Source organism: Spermophilus citellus, assembly GCF_964194105.1.
Source record: "Spermophilus citellus genome assembly, chromosome: 2".
NCBI classification, from domain to species: domain Eukaryota; kingdom Metazoa; phylum Chordata; class Mammalia; order Rodentia; family Sciuridae; genus Spermophilus; species Spermophilus citellus.
In genome coordinates, this window is record NC_138183.1 from 154998640 (window position 1) to 155017539 (window position 18900).

Below are 18900 nucleotides of genomic sequence, written 5' to 3' on the forward strand. Positions count from 1 at the left end.
ACGTTTTTTTTCTAAATTTGAATCATTTAGACTATGCATTCTGGCTTATACATTTCTTAGATTATGATGATTGTCTATTTATATATCAGGCTCAGCATTGGGTTTCCAGGCCTTTAAATTAATTTTCCTCTTCACAGTAGCACTATTCACAATGGCCAATTGGTAAAAACAACCCAAATGTCCATCAACAGATGAATGGATAAACAAAATGTGGTATATACATGCAAGGGAATAACGTTCATTCTTTTAAAAGAAGGAAATTCTAATACATGCTACAGTAAGGATAAATCTTAAAGATACTGTGCTAAGAGAAATAAGCCAGACACAAAATGACAGATATTTTATGATTACATTTGTATAAGACATCTAGAGCAGCCAAATTTATAGAGACAGAAAGTGCTATGGCAGTTGCCAGGGGTTGGATGTAGGGCAGAACAGGGTGTTATAGGTACAGAGTTTCTGTTTGGAATAATGAAAATTCTCTGAAGATGGGTCATAATGATGATTGCATAAAATTGTGGATGCACTTAACATCACTGAACTGCATACTTAAAAATATTTGAAATGGTAAATGTATACTTACCTACCATTTAATTTCTTTTACATTTGGTTTCCCCATGACTTCAATTGTGCTAAACTATCCTTGCAGTATGTATGAGATCATCTCTAGAGAATGACTAGGATTGTTGTTTTTTTTCTGTATTTTTCCTCTAGCAAATGTAGTTTAAAAACATGCCAATCTGATTTTCAATAACATAATCAGGTGGATGGATATTATTAGTGGAATATGCAATTGTCATGTCCCAAGCATCAATAATACCCACATTAAGATCCACAAAAATATCCTTCATGATAAGATTCTGAATATAGCCATGAAAGTCACTAAACATCTCAGTATTTTCATGTATCTCCCTGGTGTTTTCAGTTTTAAGAATCACTTTGGTCCCTGGGCTTCTCAAAAATAAACGTTTAATGGCCTTTTGAATATTGATGGCCCTACGGATAAAAATGTTGATGGGAAAGGGTCTGAAGTGTTGGCCAAGGGTAATGACAATTACCATGTCATCATCCCCTGGCACTTGGTCAATTTCCTGTTGGATATACTTTTCATTTCTCACAGAGTACAGCTTTTCAGTAACAAATGGATGACTATGTTTTTTCCACTGAATCAAGATTTTTCTTTGGATATCCAGAAGAACATGTGTTTTAAAGAACCCGGTTCCTGGATGATCAAAATATCTTAAGGCTGATGGAAAACAAATCAATAAATCTTTTAACAAAAGGAAAATGTACAACTTAAAAATGCATACAGCTTCTATAAAATCTAACCAAGATCTTTTCTAACTAGAGAATTGCCGTTTAGGCAAGGTAGAGAAGTTTATCAGATGCATCACAATTTTAACAAAGTTTTTGAACTTTTTATCAGCATACATGAAGAGGAAAAATTGTGTTAATATCTGTAATTAAAAAAATAAGATTTAACTCTCTATTAAAACTCAAAGCCAAAAATTTGGCAAACTTCACATAGTAACAAAACAAAGACCAGAAGAGGAAAGCAAAGAATTCTAATTATTATTTTTAAAATATTCTTAAAAGTGAACTATAATTTTAAAATAGAAAGGAAACACATACTTTTCACAGCTTTTAGAAAATAATTCATCCACTGGCGCAGTGTTGAGTCTCCCAGGAGGTAAATAAATTTCATTTTCAAGCAGTCACTTATATCTTGCATTGTATTGAACTTGATCTGTTTGCAAAATGCTGAAATCCAACTTCTCTCCAACGTGTAACCACTGGGGGTGGGATTCTTCATTCCAATCTGACATTTCTTTTTTATGTTTTCACTCTCTGGCAATAAAAATTCCCATAGTAAGTAACTTTTATTACCACAAATTATTTGGGAAATACTTTGCTCACTTTTTGCCCTTTGTTTCCTGTTCTCCTCTCACCCTCTTTTTGTCTCTCTGCCTTCTTTTCTTCAATGAAATCATTTTAAAGGAATAAATTAATAGCTCTCATTGGATAGTTTTTCTTGGAGTGAGGTCAGTTTTCTCTTGTGCCTTAGTAACGGCTCCCTGGGCTCCACCTTTCCCACCAAGACCACTCAACTGTTAGATGGTTAACAAAAGTCAGGGTGAAATGCGTGGTAGTAAAACAGCAGGGCTCAGTGGTCCAGCTGAATATTTCACCCAGGACATTGTCCTTGCTGATAAGACTCCTTCTCATCAAACCACTTACCCATGAAAGAACCATGAACACATTTATGAAATGAGAGTCACACATTGTTTATTTTGTGGGTCCCAGAATCATATTCTCTGGTTAACCAATAAACCTTGATGTCTAATTATATCTCAAACTGAACATAATATTCTCAATAAGGTCTGACTAAAACAGAAAAACAAGCAGGGCCATGACTTCCTTGTTCTGTTAAAATAGCCCAAACTGTATTCAACTCACACTGTACCTTCACTCCAGTAAGGTTCTGAGACCGCTTCTATATTTGCTACCTAAAAGCATATCTTTGTCATCTACTTACATTGTTGGGATTTGAGGTCTAAGTTTAGGAATTTACATTTATTCAATTTGAATTACATCAGATTTTTGGGGGGGGCTCCAAACAATAACAGTCAGTTACTATCTTCTAAGAAATTGCCTGACCTTAATAGAAATTATTGTCCAGGCAAGATGGAAGTCTAAAAAAAAAAAAAAAAGTGTAACGAGAACTTGAGTGGCTCAAGAGTCTCAGAACTTTCCTTGATATAAAAGTTGGGCATAGATGACAGTTGCTTAGACAGAGGAAGGATCTTTTTCACAGACTGAGAACATTAGGTCTAGGTCCAAGGTGTTTGGCAGAGATCTTTGCAAGTTCTAGATTCCCAGTAAACATTTGCTGAATGCACACACACAAAAAAGGTAATTGGTAAATGTGTAACTGTTAATTGTTATAATGGAAGTCATTTGCTTCACTGAAATTCACTTTACTTCCAGTATAACAAGAACATCATTTTACGAATGAGATGACTTTGTGATGACTGTGAAAGTTCATGTGATAAAATTGGAAAACAAAACACAGAAATTGCTAGTTTATAGAATGTTAAGTGAGAAGGTCTGACTGAAAATTAAATTAGAATCCATCAGAGAAATTTCCTAACTGTGAATGTGTGCATCTCGTCAACGATGTTTTCATATAGCACTAGCACTCAACTACTGGTTTGGGGGGAATAAACCTAAAGTTCAAATACAAATGGTCTGTATATTTTGAGACAGGGCAACTGAAATCAATGGTTTCCCCAGACTTTTCCAGCTGACTCAGGATGAAAATTGGTTTACATTGACATGAAAATAATTTGTAGGAAGAAAATTCCTTCTTTAAAGACTAAGGTGATTGATATCATTTGACCCAGGAAATAAAATATCAAAATGGTTAATGTAGAATAAATGTGTCAAAGAAAGAAAGTCCTTTAGAGGGGTAAATTGTGAATCTGGCAGTCAAGAGCACACAAACTTACTGTTACATGGCAACACCTTGATGGAGTTGAAGTTCTTCATCATTTCAACTCCTATTTTGGAACTTCAAGAAATGAAAAAAATAAGTTAACATCTGTCCAGATATTAAAGTAAGAAAGAATCACGGTTTTGGATGTATTGAACCACTCTTAACTCTCTGCAAATGCTTTTTTTTTCATTATTTTGATATTTAAGATATTCTGGGTGAAGTAAATGGGTCAGAAGTTTGGAAAACTTTAGAATTTGTGATTTGCCCTCCAAATGCAATAAATTAAACCTACCTATTTGACCATCCTTTGATTTTTGTCTTTGGGGTGGTTCTCTACCACAAGCAATCTTCTTCACCTTTGCCAAGTGTGGTAATTCAGGCCCTCCTCAATCTTTCACTAGGCCAGTGTTTCTCAAACACACATCAAAATTACCTGAAGTACTTACTGCCAATCAGATTACTGAACCTCAACCCCAGAATTTCCGATTCAGTACTTCTGAGGTAAACCTCAGAATTTATCATTCTAACAAGGTCTTGAAGGTCAAGCTATGGGTCCAGGGCCATTACTTTGAAAACCCTGTCCTAAATCTTATCTTTTGGCTCCTTTGGTTTGGCTCAACCTCTCAGCTACCTGTCTTATTCTCCTATGTGAATCTTTCATAATCTTTCACCATCAACACTCAGGATAAGAACCACTAGCATGCCACCTCCTATGAGTTTCTACCTCTCTAGTTTCACCTGCAGCCATTCCTCACCTTCTCAGGAGTCTATTTTCCTTAGCCTGTTATCTCCTTGACAGCAGGAACCATGTTACTCTATCATTCATTGTAACCTTCCAAGTGGCCAGCACAGTAAGTGTCACCTCCAGGTATCAGTCTTAACAAACATGCTGGTGAATCTATGTGATAAAATCAAATTCATTCAATGAGGATGAAAACCATTGGGGGAAGGTAGAACTTCCAGAAGAGAGTCACAGGAATTTCCAGGAAATATATAAGGAATATTTTCCAAGATTGAGGACAACTGCTTGAATTTTAGGAAAGCAGTTTTAGGTCAACTGAATAATATAACCCCCTATTAAGGGGGTCATACTCTGGAGAAATGAGAGGCCCCAGGGGCTAGGGAATGATAACTTCATGGTGGTGGAAACCCTGGGAGACAGTGCTATGGTCCCCTGACTTGAAAAATAAAGTAGATTGGGGTTCCGAATACTACTCTGCAACTCACTAGATATGTGACTTTGGCCAAGCTATTTAGCATACTTGTCCTTAAATTTCCTCGTCTGTAAAATGGGCATAATAACAGTCACTCAAGAATATTTTCCTAAGGATCATTAATATGAGAGAGGCATCTAGCTCAAAGACTGACACATAGTAGGTGTTCAAAAATGATAATTATTCAATGGAAAAAAATGGAAACTGATCAAACATTCTTCTTCATCTGCCTTGGATAAGGCTGAAGATAATGAGAGAGACCAAAACCTGATAACCTTGTAAATTTGGTTTACAAGGTTTACTAAAACCAAACTTTGATGATGTAGTAAGATTAGGATTAAAAATACGTATCAATGGTATGAAGGCATTCAGTTTAGTATCTTCTGTCTTTGTGATTGTGTACATGAATCATGTTTTAGAAAGTAGATTATAATAGTAACCATGAGACTTGTGAAATGTGTTGTCTATAATGATATCTCCTCCTGTTGTAACCCCATGTTTATTTTCTTATCATGATTATCCATAAAACTCTGTTCAAAAGAAAAAGACTTGGGCTGGGGTTGTGGCTCAGCAGTATTACGCTCACCTAGCATGTGGGAAGCCCTGGGTCCAATTCTCAGCATCACATATTAATAAACAAATAAAGGTATTGTGTTCACCTACAACTAAAAAAAAAATTAAAGCAAAAGAAAAAGACTCTTATCTTGAAAATGTGACTAACTGAGGAGGTAGCATCTCTGATTCTACAGTTAGGGTTCGAAGAGAGAGCCCTAGTAAGGAAATTGATTTACTAGAAGGGAAAGGAAAACAGGCTTAGTACCTAGATTCTTGGGAAAGAAAGACACCAGAGAACCTGGTTTGGGTCCAAGAAGGGAGCAACAGAAAGGTCCATGAGAAGTTCTTGGTTGTGTAAGCTTGTGTGAAGCCAACTGTACCTTGCATATGCACTAAGCACTCATGAAGAGACTCCAATTTCTACTTTCATGCAGTCGGGTCGGGGGTATGGAAATTGATAGCTTGAAGAGAGCAGGGTATCTGGGAAGGAAATGTGTCTTTTGGGAAGTAAAGCATGTTACTGTCATGAGTACAGCTCACTTCAAAAGCATGATTAGGACTTAAAAGATTTGCAGATCTTCCAGACCAGGACTTTGGCTGAGATACAGCTAGAAGACTGTGGTTCTTCCAACTCAAGTTATGATGAGAAGTACCTCAAGAGAGATCCAGATACATCCAATGGGAAATATGGAATCAGACCCAAGTGACCCCTGCCTACCCTGAGAGTCCTTTATATTCATGACCAGTTTCCTTTGTCTATTAATTTAAAAAATTATTTGAAAAGATCAGTCTTTTTTTTTTTTTTTTTGACTGAGCCATAGGATAAAGAGATTTTTCTATACCTTAATGGGTAAAATGAGAAGCGAAGATGAGGTAGTGTTGAGGGAAAATCTCATAGAGATGTAGTCAATTATATTTTAGCCCCTGTGTCATCATGAGGTGTGCATTGGATTTTAACTTGAATTCCCAGGTTATTATTCTATTCAGTTTGCTCTTCTGAACATATAACAGAAAACCAAGGCTTTTGTATAGCAGGTAGTTCCTGAGTGATGTAACTAAAATCCATCAAATTGATCCAAAAAATAAGTGTTCTGCCATTTAATAAGTTTGGGAAATGATCTATCTCTTCAGGATATTTAAGTTAAAGTTTCTGATGAGTTCTTCTGCAAAATAACCTAATTTAATAATTTTTCAAAGATGTGTATTTCACTTATTCCTTCTTTAAATGCACCGTTAATGAGAATCTTCTTGGTGTCATTGTGCTAGGCCTGTGAGACATATTGATGGCCCTCCATGGCTTCCTGATACCCAGAGATGGCCTGAGGTTCTGCCTCCCTTGCAGATGGTTCCTGGAACATTCCAGCATGTTCTTGTCTCAGGTCCTATTTCTATTCATGAAAATGGTGTTTCCCACAAAATTTTCACACCTTGCTCTTTCATTTCAGGTTACTACTTAATCAAGCCTTATCTGATCATTATGTTTTAGAACAATTATCAACCATCACATTCAAATTCCTTACTTTGATGACTCACCTGCTACAAATTTATTTATTTGTTGTCTTTCTATCCCACTAGAAGGTTAATTTCCCACACTTAGAACTTTGTCTAGAATACAGAAGGGGATGACTATAAATTGAATGGATGAAAGAATGTGAAAATAGTTAACAATTATTGAATCTCAAAGTTTATATTTAGCTCAATTTGTAAAAAGAGAATTGAAATTTTAATAGTGTAATACATATTATGTTGTGAAAGAAAAAAATGCAAGAGAATAATATAGGGTTAGCCCTTTACTCTGTAATACAAAAGGCTTCCTGGAGGATGTGCTTCCTAAACCAAGGATTGTGAAGTGCAAGAGATGAGAGACAGTGTATTCATTCATAAAATAAAAGGTGTTCAGTTTGACGGACAGCAATGCAGCATAGAGTGAGACAAGAGGCTGCGGAATTAGGCAAATTCTTGTAAACTTAGTTTGAATTTTATCCTTGATTCCAGGTGGGATGTGGAGGGGGTCACATTAAGGGTTTTAAACAAGGAAAGTAAAAACATTTTCATTTTGGAAACACTAGTCAGAAAATAGATTGAAGGACCTGATTGGGAGCAGAGAAACCAGCTCTGGAGATTGTTGCAACAATCTAATTTTCAGGTACTTTGACAGCTTAAACAAGCATAGAAGCAACAGTGATAAAACAGAAATGACTGGGTTCAGGAGACGGTTAAGAGGTACAATTTACAGAATTTGATGAGTCATTGGATTAAAGGATAAAGTGAAATAATGATAATATTCACCTTTTTTGGGACATGGTATATATTAAGAGTGAGTAGGATTTGTATTCCATGAAACACAGTATAGAAAATATTGACTTATAAAAAAATGACTGAATCTGAAAGTATTTATAAACACTGGAAAACAGTAAGTATACACGGTGCAGGGTACTTTGGTGGTTAGACTCCATTCAGCAAATAGTTCTAGAGGTGACCTGTAAAAGCCCTTTAAACACACTACCAGATGAGCTGACAATGCAGGGTGGATCTGATTATAATTTAGTCAACATCAATTGACATGATAAAGGAGCTGGATCCCACAAAGCTATTAGACAAAGTTTGTTCTCACCTGAAGCCTACCTTTGCTATCCCTTATTGTATTTAAAGACCTGTTTACCTGTGGAAGAGCTTCCATTCTTCCTTGGTAAGATAGGAAACTTTTCTATTCTTGGTGTTCATGAGAGTCAGGGCCTCACAGGGAACATGCTGAGGCCTCAGGCAGTAGAAGGCTTCCTGGTCTCGCGCATCCAGGTACTGGCACAACTCAGCACTGGTGTTTAGGACCAGGCCACATTCAGAGAGGACCAGGGTGGTGCCATTAGCAAATTGGCCCGTGAAGATCACTCTGTCATAGCCTTGGTTCCTTGCCCTCCAGAGAGCCGACACCCCTTCACTGGGGTGGATGAGCAGGAGAGACAAGGAGACCTGGCCCTCCCAGAACAGAGTGAAGCTGACAAGGTAGGTGCCATTGTGGAAGTCTGTCACCTTTCCTGAGGCGCCTGCCTTCAGGGCTGGGGAGGACATCCTGGCCCTGAGGAAGTCCCCTCCATATTCCTTCCTGCGTCCCAGGTGGTCCCTGGCCTCCAGCAGGATGTCCAGCTGGTCCCCCCTGCAGTATGTGTTTCTAGGGTTGAGGAGGGTGGCTGTGCTGTGTGTGGCACTGGTGGTGTTGTCCTCATGGGTGAAGGGTCTGGGCGGGATCAGCTGGTCTAGTTTCCCCAGGATCTCCTTTATTCTCAGCTCAGTCTCTGTTGGTGAAGTTTCCCCTTGTTTCTTGGCAATACGGTTTCTCAAACTGAAGGAGAACTGAAGAATTGAGGAGAAAGGACATATTTACTACCAACAGATAATAGGGCTTGCTTTTCAATATAAATTAGCAGGATTCCTTTTATAAATTTCTGCATGATTAAGTTACATATCAGTGATGAATTCAAACTAGTTTTCAGTTATGAAATTATAGGAATTGATTTCCAGGTAGTGTGACTTCCTCAGCTGCCAACAGATGATTTCTTTTGGGGGTCATTGGCTTAAAAAGTAACTGGATAACCTTAGGTCTGTTTATTCTACAATATATAGAAGCAACATCTCCACTTACATCACTATAATGGACCTAGACCTAGACTACTCACAGCTAACTTTATCTTTTCTCCTCCAAATATATTTCTTCCCGTGTGGTAGGAGAACTTCAATAAAAGGCATCACCAGACAAGCAGTTGTACAAACCTGGAATATAATGCCTGGTTATCCCCAACTCCTCCCCTCCCACAGTCAGTCACTCTTGCTGTCAATTCCATTGTTAAATTCACTGACTTTTCTCCCTCTTTATTATTAGGACCTTATTTCAAGTCACCATTACCTCTCAGATCAGATCACCAAACAGTCTTTCCTTACTTAGTTATTTATCAATTATTCATTAAGCATCTACAGTATGCCAGATACTGTCCTGAGCACTGGATATACCAATGAATTAATAATATCAAAATCCTTGCCTTCTGGGAGAAAAAGATAGGCAATAATCAATGAACATTATAAATCAATAAATTAATTATACAGTATAGTGAAAGTGAAAAGTATTGCAACATAAGAAGTCAAGCAGAATAAGAAGAACGCAAAGAGGTTGTATTAAGGCTGATTCTAGCAGTAAATAAAAAGGTGCGCTAAATGGTTGGAAGGAGGAGAAACTGGAAGCAATATCAGTTAAGAAAAACTGCAGAAAAGGGAAATCTGAGAAACATTAACTGGGCTACTCAGAAAATAATAAAAAAATTAAAACCCTGCGATGAAGATAGAGGACTGAAATAGAGATTTAATCGAATTAGAATCTCCAAGGCCAAGGGAGGAGAGAACCTTGAGGTGGGATGCTTGGCAGTGCTAAGTGGTACAGAGATTCACCTGTCTCCAAAACAAACAGTAATTGTGCATATATTGTCAAAGAACTAATGCTGAACAGAGAACCCTCTCCTCCACATTCTCAGGCTAAGATGATTTGTTTTAAATATTCCTTACTTCCCTCCTTCCTCCCTTCCCTCCTTCCTTCTCTCTCTCTCTCTCTTTCTCTCTCTCTCTCTCTCTCTCTCTCTCTCTTTCTTTTACCAGAGATTGAACTCAGGAGCACTTGTCCACTGAACCACATCCCCAGCCTTATTTTATATCTTTTTTTAAATTAAATTTAATTTTTTTTATTGTTGGTCATTCAAAACATTACATAGTTCTTAATATATCATATTTCACAGTTTGATTCAAGTGGGTTATGAACTCCCATTTTTACCCCGTATACAGATTGCTGTATCACATCAGTTACACTTCCATTGATTTACATATTGCCATTCTAGTGTCTGATGTATTCTGCTGTGTATCCTATTCTCTACTATCACCCCTCCCCTCCCCTCCCCTCCCCTCCCCTCTTCTCTCTCTACCCCCTCTACTGTAAATCATTTCTTCCACTTGTATTATTCTTCTCTTACCCCTCCTTTCCTCTTATATGTAATTTTGTATAACCCTGAGGATCACCTTCCATTTCCATGCGATTTCCCTTCTCACTCCCTTTCCCTCCCACCTCTCGTCCCTGTTTAATGTTAATCTTCTTCTCAAGCTCTTCGTCCCTACCTTGTCCTTGGTTACTCCCCTTATATCAAAGAAGTCATTTGGCATTTGTTTTTTAAGGATTGGCTAGCTTCACTTAGCATAATATGCTCTGATGCCATCCATTTCCCTCCAAATTCTATGATTTTGTCATTTTTTAGTGCAGAGTAATACTCCATTGTGTATAAATGCCACATTTTTTTATACATTCATCTATTGAAGGGCTTCTAGGTTGGTTCCACAATCTTGCTATCGTGAATTGTGCTGCTATGAACATCAATGTAGCCGTGTCCCTGTAGCATGCTCTTATTAGGTCTTTAGGGAATAGACCGAGAAGGGGAATAGCTGGGTCAAATGGTGGTTCCATTCCCAGCTTTCCAAGAAATCTCCATACTGCTTTCCAAATTGGCTGCACCAATTTGCAGTCCCACCAACAATGAACAAGTGTACCCTTTTCCCTGCATCCTCTCCAGCACTTGTTGTTGTTTGACTTCATAATGGCTGCCAATCTTACTGGAGTGAGATGATATCTTAGGGTGGTTTTGATTTGCATTTCTCTGACTGCTAGCGATGGTGAGCATTTTTTCATGTACTTATTGATTGATTGTATGTCCTCCTCTGAGAAGTGTCTGTTCAGGTCCTTGGCCCATTTGTTGATTGGGTTATTTGTTATCTTATTGTCTAATTTTTTGAGTTCTTTGTATACTCTGGATATTAGGGCTCTATCTGAAGTATGTGGAGTAAAGATTTGTTCCCAGGATGTAGGCTCCCTGTTTATCTCTCTTATTGTTTCTTTTGCTGAGAAAAAACTTTTTAGTTTGAGTAAGTCCCATTTGTTGATTCTAGTTGTTAACTCTTGTGCTATGGGTGTCCTATTAAGGAATTTGGAGCCCGACCCCACAGTGTGTAGATCATAGCCAACTTTTTCTTCTATCAGACGCCGTGTCTCTGATTTAATATCAAGCTCCTTGATACATTTTGAGTTGACTTTTGTGCATGGCGAGAGAAAGGGATTCAGTTTCATTTTGATGCAAATGGATTTCCAGTTTTCCCAGCACCATTTGTTGAAGATGCTATCCTTCCTCCATTGCATGCTTTTAGCCCCTTTATCAAATATAAGATAGTTGTAGTTTTGTGGATTGGTTACTGTGTCCTCTATTCTGTACCATTGGTCCACTCGCCTGTTTTGGTACCAGTACCATGCTGTTTTTGTTACTATTGCTCTGTAGTATAGTTTGAAGTCTGGTATCGCTATACCGCCTGATTCACACTTCCTGCTTAGCATTGTTTTTGCTATTCTTGGTCTTTTATAATTCCATATGAATTTCATGATTGCTTTATCTATTTCTACAAGAAATGCTGTTGGGATTTTGATTGGCATTGCATTGAACTTATAGAGAACTTTTGGTAATATCGCCATTTTGATGATTTTAGTTCTGCCTATCCATGAACAGGGTATATTTTTCCATCTTCTGAGGTCTTCTTCTATATCTCTCTTTAGGGTTCTGTAGTTTTCATTGTATAAGTCTTTCACCTCTTTTGTTAGGTTGATTCCCAAGTATTTTATTTTTTGGGGGGATATTGTGAATGGAGTAGTTGTCCTCATTTCCGTTTCAGAGGATTTGTCGCTGATATACAGGAATGCCTTTGATTTATGCGTGTTGATTTTATATCCTGCCACTTTGCTGAATTCATTTATTAGCTCTAATAGTTTCTTTGTAGACCCTTTTGGGTCTGCTAGGTATAGAATCATGTCATCTGTAAATAGTGATACTTTAAGTTCTTCTTTTCCTATTTTTATGCCTTTAATTTCTTTCGTCTGTCTAATTGCTCTGGCCAGTGTTTCGAGGACTATGTTGAACAGAAGTGGTGAGAGAGGGCATCCCTGTCTTGTACCAGATCTTAGAGGGAATGCCTTCAATTTTTCTCCATTCAGAATGATGCTGGCCTGTGGCTTATCATAGATTGCTTTTACAATGTTGAGGTATGATCCTGTTATCCCTAATTTTTCTAGAGTTTTGAACATAAAGGGATGCTGTACTTTGTCTAATGCTTTTTCTTCATCAATCGAGATGATCATATGGTTCTTATTTTTAAGTCTATTGATGTGGTGAATAACATTTATTGATTTCCGTATATTGAACCAGCCTTGCATCCCAGGGATGAATCCTACTTCATCATGGTGTATAATTTTTTTGATATGTTTTTGAATCCGATTCACCAGAATTTTATTGAGGATTTTTGCATCTAGGTTCATTAGAGATATTGGTCTGTAGTTTTCTTTCTTTGAAGTGTCTTTGTCTGGTTTAGGCATCAGGGTGATATTGGCCTCGTAGAATGTATTTGGAAGTTCTCACTCTTTTTCTATTTCCTGAAATAGCTTGAAAAGTATTGGTGTTAGTTCCTCTTTAAAGGTTTTGTAAAACTCTGCTGTATACCCATCCGTCCTGGGCTTTTCTTAGTTGGTAGTCTTTTGATGGTTTCTTCTATTTCCTCTATTGTTATTGGTCTGTTTAGGTTGTCTATATCCTCCTAACTCAATCTGGGCAGATCATATGACTTAAGAAATTTATCTATGCCTTCACTATCTTCTATTTTATTGGTGTATAAGGATTCAAAATAATTTCTGATTATCTTCTGTATTTCTGAAGTGTCTGTTGTGATATTGCCTTTTTCATCCCGTATGCTAGTAATTTGAGTTCTCTCTCTTCTTCTCTTCGTTAGCATGGCTAAGGGTCTGTCGATTTTATTGATTTTTTCAAAGAACCAACTTTTAGTTTTGTCAATTTTTTCAATTGTTTCTTTTGTTTCGATTTCATTAATTTCAGCTCTGATTTTAATTATTTCTTGCCTTCTACTTCTTTGCTGTTGTTTTGCTCTTCTTTTTCTAGGATTTTGAGATTAAGTATGAGATCATTTATTTGTTGGTTTTTTCTTTTTTTAAGCAATGAACTCCAAGCAATGAATTTTCCTCTTAGAACTGCTTTCAATGTGTCCCATAGATTCCGATATGTTGTGTCTGTGTTTTCATTTAACTCTAAGAAGTTTTTAATTTCCTCCTTGATGTCTTCTAAAACCCATTGATCATTCAGTAACCTATTGTTCATTCTCCAAGTGATGCATGATTTTTCCTTCCTTCTTTTATCGTTGATTTTCAGTTTCATTCCATTATGATCAGATAAGATGCATGGTATTATCTCTACACTTTATATTGTCTAAGAGTTGCCCTGTGACATAATATATGATCTATTTTTGAGAAGGATCCATGTGCTGCTGAGAAAAAAGTGTAACTACTTGATGTTGGGTGGTATATTCTATATATGTCAATTAAGTCTAGGTTGTTAATTGTGTTATTGAGTTCTATAGTTTCCTTATTTAACTTTTGTTTGGAAGATCTGTCTAGTGGTGAGAGAGGTGTGTTGAAGTCTCCCATGATTATTGTACGGTGGTCTATTAGACTCTTGAACTTGAGAAGAGTTTGCTTGATGAACATAGCTGCACCATTGTTTGGGGCATATATATTTATGATTGTTATGTCTTGTTGGTGTATGGTTCCCTTGAGCAGTATGTAGTGTCCCTCTTTATCCCTTTTGATTAACTTTGGCTTGAAATCTATTTTGTTAGATATGAGTATGGACACTCCTGCTTGTTTCCGCAGTCCATATGAGTGGTATGATTTTTCCCAACCTTTCACCTTCAGTCTATGTATATCTTTTCCTATCAAATGTGTCTCCTGTAGGCAGCATATTGTTGGGTCTTGTTTTGTGATCCATTCAACTAGCCTGTGTCTCTTAATTGGTGAGTTTAAGCCATTAACATTTAGGGTTATTATTGAGATATGGTTTGTTCTTCCAGCCATATTTGTTTATTAATGTTACTAAACCTGATTTGTTTTCCTCTTTGATTGCTTTCCCCCCTTTACTGTCCTACCTCCCACTGTTGGTTTTCAATGTTATTTTCCATTTCCTCTTCCTGTAATGTTTTGCCAAGGATTTTTTGAAGAGATGGTTTTCTAGCTGCAAATTCTTTCAACTTTTGTTTATCGTGGAAGGTTTTAATTTCATCTTCCATCCTGAAGCTTAATTTCGCTGGATACACGATTCTTGGTTGGAACCCATTTTCTTTCAGTGTTTGAAATATGTTATTCCAGGATCTTCTAGCTTTCAGAGTCTGTGTTGAGAGATCAGCTGTTATCCTGATTGGTTTACCCCTAAATGTAATCTGCTTTCTTTCTCTTGTAGCTTTTAAAATTCTCTCCTTATTCTCTATGTTGGACATCTTCATTATAATGTGTCTAGGTGTGGATCTCTTATGATTTTGCACATTTGGCGTCCTGTAGGCTTCTAGGATTTGGGATTCTGTTTCATTCTTCAAGTCTGGGAAGTTTTCTCGTATTATTTCATTGAATAGATTGTTTATTCCTTTGGTTTGGAGCTCTGTGCCTTCCTCTATCCCAATGACTCTTAAGTTTGGTCTTTTAATGTTATCCCATATTTCTTGGATGTTCTGCTCATGGTTTCTTAGCAGACTTGCTGAGCTGTCTATGTTCTTTTCAAGTTGAAATACTTGGTCTTCATTGTCTGATGTTCTATCTTCTAAGTGATCTACTCTGCTGGTAATATTCTCAATTGAGTTTTTAAGTTGGTTTATTGCTTCCTGCGTTTCTAGGATTTCTATTTGTTTGTTTTTTATTACCTCTATCTCCCTGTGAAATTGATCTTTTACTTCCTGGATTTGTTTATGTAGTTCCTTGTCAAAGTGATCTTTCATTGTCTGATTTTGCTGTCTCATGTCTTCCTTGAGACTCCAGATCATCTGAAGCATGTATATCCTGAACTCTTTATCTGACATTCCATCTGCTGCAGCTATTACCTCTTCTAAAGTTGAGTTGAACTGCATTGCTTGTGGTCCTTTCTTTCCTTGTCTTTTCATACTGCTCGTGTTTCTTTCTGCTTGGTGAAACTGTTGTGTTTTTGAAATTTTCCCCCTATTTATTTATATTGCTCTTGTATAGTTGGGAAATCTCCCTTGCAGGGTGGGTAGTGGCTGTGCTCCTCCTCTAATTAGGGTGATCTGTCTATCATGCTGGTCGGTCACAGGTCTGCCCACCCTGCGGGCATGGGTGGCGGCTCTGCTCTGCCCCACTCCAATTGTGGTGACGTAACTACCACGCCCTTGGGTCGTTGGTCCTGATCTGGATGTGGGCATCGGGTCTGCTCGGCCCCTACTCCAATTGGTGTGATGTGTCTACCACGCTGGCAGGCCTCTAGGCCTGTTCCGCCGGTGGGTCGCAGGCCTGCCTACCTTGCGGGCTTGGGCGTCAGTTCTGCTCAGCTCCCACTCCCAGTGGGGGTACCTGACTGCCTCTCCAATGGGTCGCTGGGCCTTTTCCGGACACAGGCGGCGGCTCTGCTCCACCCCCACTCCAACCAGTGTGACGTAACTGCCTTGGTGCTACTTGTCCACCACGCTGGCAGGCTACCGGGCCTGTCCTGCCAGTGGGTTGCAGGTCTGCCTACCTTGCAGGCTCAGACGGCGGCTCTGCACAGCCCCTACTCCAAATGGGGTGACTTGGCTACCGCGCCGTCGGGTCGCTGATCCTGTTCCAGGCGTGGGCTTCGGCCCCAGCTGCAGTTGGGGTGTCGTGATACCACGCCGGTGGGTCACTTGGCCTGCTCTGGGCGCAGGCGGCAGCTCCCCTCTGACCCCCTGGCCCCCATAACACCCAGCAGGATCCGGACCAAGAAGCAGTCACCACAGGTTCCCCAGCCCTGGGCCAAAGCAGTTTCGGGAGCCAGAACCCGGCCTCTCCAATCCCGGCCATGCTCCACTAGGAGCAGGCTCCAAGGAGCGACCCCCGCGGGTTCCCCAGCCCTGGGCCAAAGCAGCCCGGGGAACCAGAATCCGGCCGCTCAGAGCCCGGCACACACCTTGCCAGGAGCGAGCCCCAAGGAGTATTCTCCACAGGTTCTCCAGCCCCAAGCCTGAGCGATCTGTCTGCGAGACACAGGCAAGTACCAGCCTGAAATCCCCTGTTCCGTAGCTGAATGAGCTGAGATCAGTAGAAAACAGGGATGATTACATCAGCTCTCCAAGATGGCGGCTGCTGTCCTCCTCCGTGGTCCGACCGGTGTCGAGAATCGAACTGGACCGCTTCTCTCCTCTGTCTCAAAGCCGGAACTCAGCACTAAGCACGGCCATTGCACCACTGGCAGGAGCCCCCAGAATCCGCATCGCTGCACTCCCGCTTCGGCACCTCCCAGCTTCCCAGCGCGCGCCGCAGACTCCAGCTGTGGGGCAGTCCACAGATCAGGCAATGCGACCCTCCGTGCGGAGAAATCGCCCGCGACCGAGCCCCCGCAGCCGAACCTCGCGCGATGGAAATCCGTCCACTAGATTCTGGAGCACCTCAATTTCACTGGAAATTCCCAACAAGATAGCCTTCAGCTGTTTCTCCTCGTCTTTCTCCCGCACAGTGACGCGGCGCACTGGGGTGATGCACTCCCTTCGCCGCCATCTTCCGTGAACTCTATTTTATATCTTATTTAGAGACTGAGTCTCACTGAGTTGCTTAGTGTTTTGCTTTTGTTGAGGCTGGCTTTGAGCTTATGATCCTCCTACCTCATCCTACCAAGCTGCTGGGATAAGGGGGGTATACCACTGTACCGAGCTTAACTTTCATTTCTTGTCCTGATAATGAAGAACATTCAAACGAAATCACTGTGACTATCTATGAAATTCTGAAAAAAATCTGAGACAATTCCTACCTTTGTGTGGCCTTTTGAAGTGAAGTAAATGACCCCCAAAACTAAGATAAACATCAGCATCAGCATGCATTTGTGAGCAATTGCATTTGGAAACAACAGCAGTATCCTAGAAGATAAGTAATCACATTAAATCAAACCAACATGGTGTATCTCTGTACACTTTGGTTCCTCCTTTTTAACTTTCACAACAGGGTAATGTTGTCCTGTGTTTGCAGAAAGTTCATTTATATCTGGAAATCAGAAGCAAAGTTCCTCCCTGAGGCAGGAACACATCTATTTGAAGGACTCCTGGCTGCTTACTCTCAGGTTAATTCTCCAGGTATGGAGGCCCATCAGGTCACATCTTCTCTCATCCAGGACTTGGTATGGACAGCAAGGAGTTAGCAATCAGTCACTCAAAGAGATATGTTTCTTTCCTTCCCCCCTTTCCTGTCATTAGAGCTTACCAGTGAGGTCCAAATGTACGTACCTATGGATGACTATCTGCTTCAGCATGTTTTCAGATTCACCTGTACCAATTTCAGCTGTCCAAAGAGTCTGCTTGGTCCAAGAGGTCTTTGCATTTGTTTAAGGGTTGGAGTTTCCTCATAAGCTTCATTGATTTCTCTGAAGCCACAGGAAGCTCTGAAGTTTGCTTTCAGAGAAGAACATCTTGGGGCAGGGCAGGCTCAGTCACCCATGACGGAATCTTCAAGTACCCACACCACGCATTTCCCTTGCTTATGCCTTTGTTTGGTAGTTATGTGCGATCAGTCAGTTATGCCTTGTGTGACAAAAGCACCCAGAAAATTGGAGAAAAAGAAAAACATAAGTCCTATCCTATTTTTGAGCACCTAAGAATTGATCTAGCTGGCTCCTCACAGTATTTGTATGCTTTCCTTATACATTTCCTTATACAAGGGCTCAACATCACTGGTTTTATTAAGCATTATGACAATAATGGCTTAAATGAAATCTCAGGCATAAGGGGAACAATCAATAGATCTAAATCCTACTTCAACTTGCCTAAGGTAAGAATCCAAAATGGTAAACTCTGAGGATGTAGGTTTCATAACACTTGTTATGGTTTAGATATCAGATGTCAACCAAAGCCCATGTTCAGAGTGAAATTGTTACATGAGGAGACTTGTAAACTAATCATTGAATTAAGTGGGCAGTAACTGTAGGCAGGTAGGGTGTGGTTGGAGGATTTAGATTTATATTTTATATCCTCCTTGGTGAGTAGAGCTCTTTCTGCTTCCTAGTTTCCATAACCTTCTGTCGTAATATTCTGCCTCCTTCAGGCCCACAGCCATCTACCAATCATGGACTGAATCTCTGAAACCATGAACCAAAATAAATGTTTCCTCTTGTATGTTATTTTTGTCAGGTATTTTGGTCACAGTGATGAAAAAAACTGACTGAAACATAGGAGAAAAAAATCAACCTGTTTTTGTTTGTTTGTTTGTTTGCTTCATTTTAGGATTGGCTTATTTCACGTGACATGATGGTTTCCAGATCCATCCATTTACTGGCAAATGTCATAAAATGATTCCTCATTATGGCTGAGAAATAGTCCATTGGGTATATATACCACAATTTATTTATGCATCATTATGTATTAGACAAAGGGGAATAAAGGGAAGGGAAAGGGATAGGAAAAGGAAAGTCAGTGGAGTGAATCTGACATAACTTTCCTATGTACATATAGGTATACACCACAGTGAATCCTACTTTATGGGGTGCCACTCCAGAAAGCACT

The 18900-nt window shown here is 39.4% G+C and overlaps 1 protein-coding gene across 1 annotated transcript in view; it reads right to left on the reverse strand.

Moving 5' to 3' along the window:
* Positions 1–710: 710 nt before the first annotated feature.
* The window catches only part of LOC308641664 (NXPE family member 2-like), a gene marked incomplete at both ends in the record, with an annotated part of 29977 nt that continues 11787 nt past the window's right edge, over positions 711–18900 (reverse strand). Inside the window, 4 exons of the mRNA XM_081280297.1 lie at positions 711–1246; positions 1633–1848; positions 3510–3571; positions 7928–8616. Of these exons, the coding sequence (XP_081136423.1) occupies positions 711–1246; positions 1633–1848; positions 3510–3571; positions 7928–8616 (1503 nt within the window). The remainder of the gene's footprint in view (positions 1247–1632; positions 1849–3509; positions 3572–7927; positions 8617–18900) is intronic.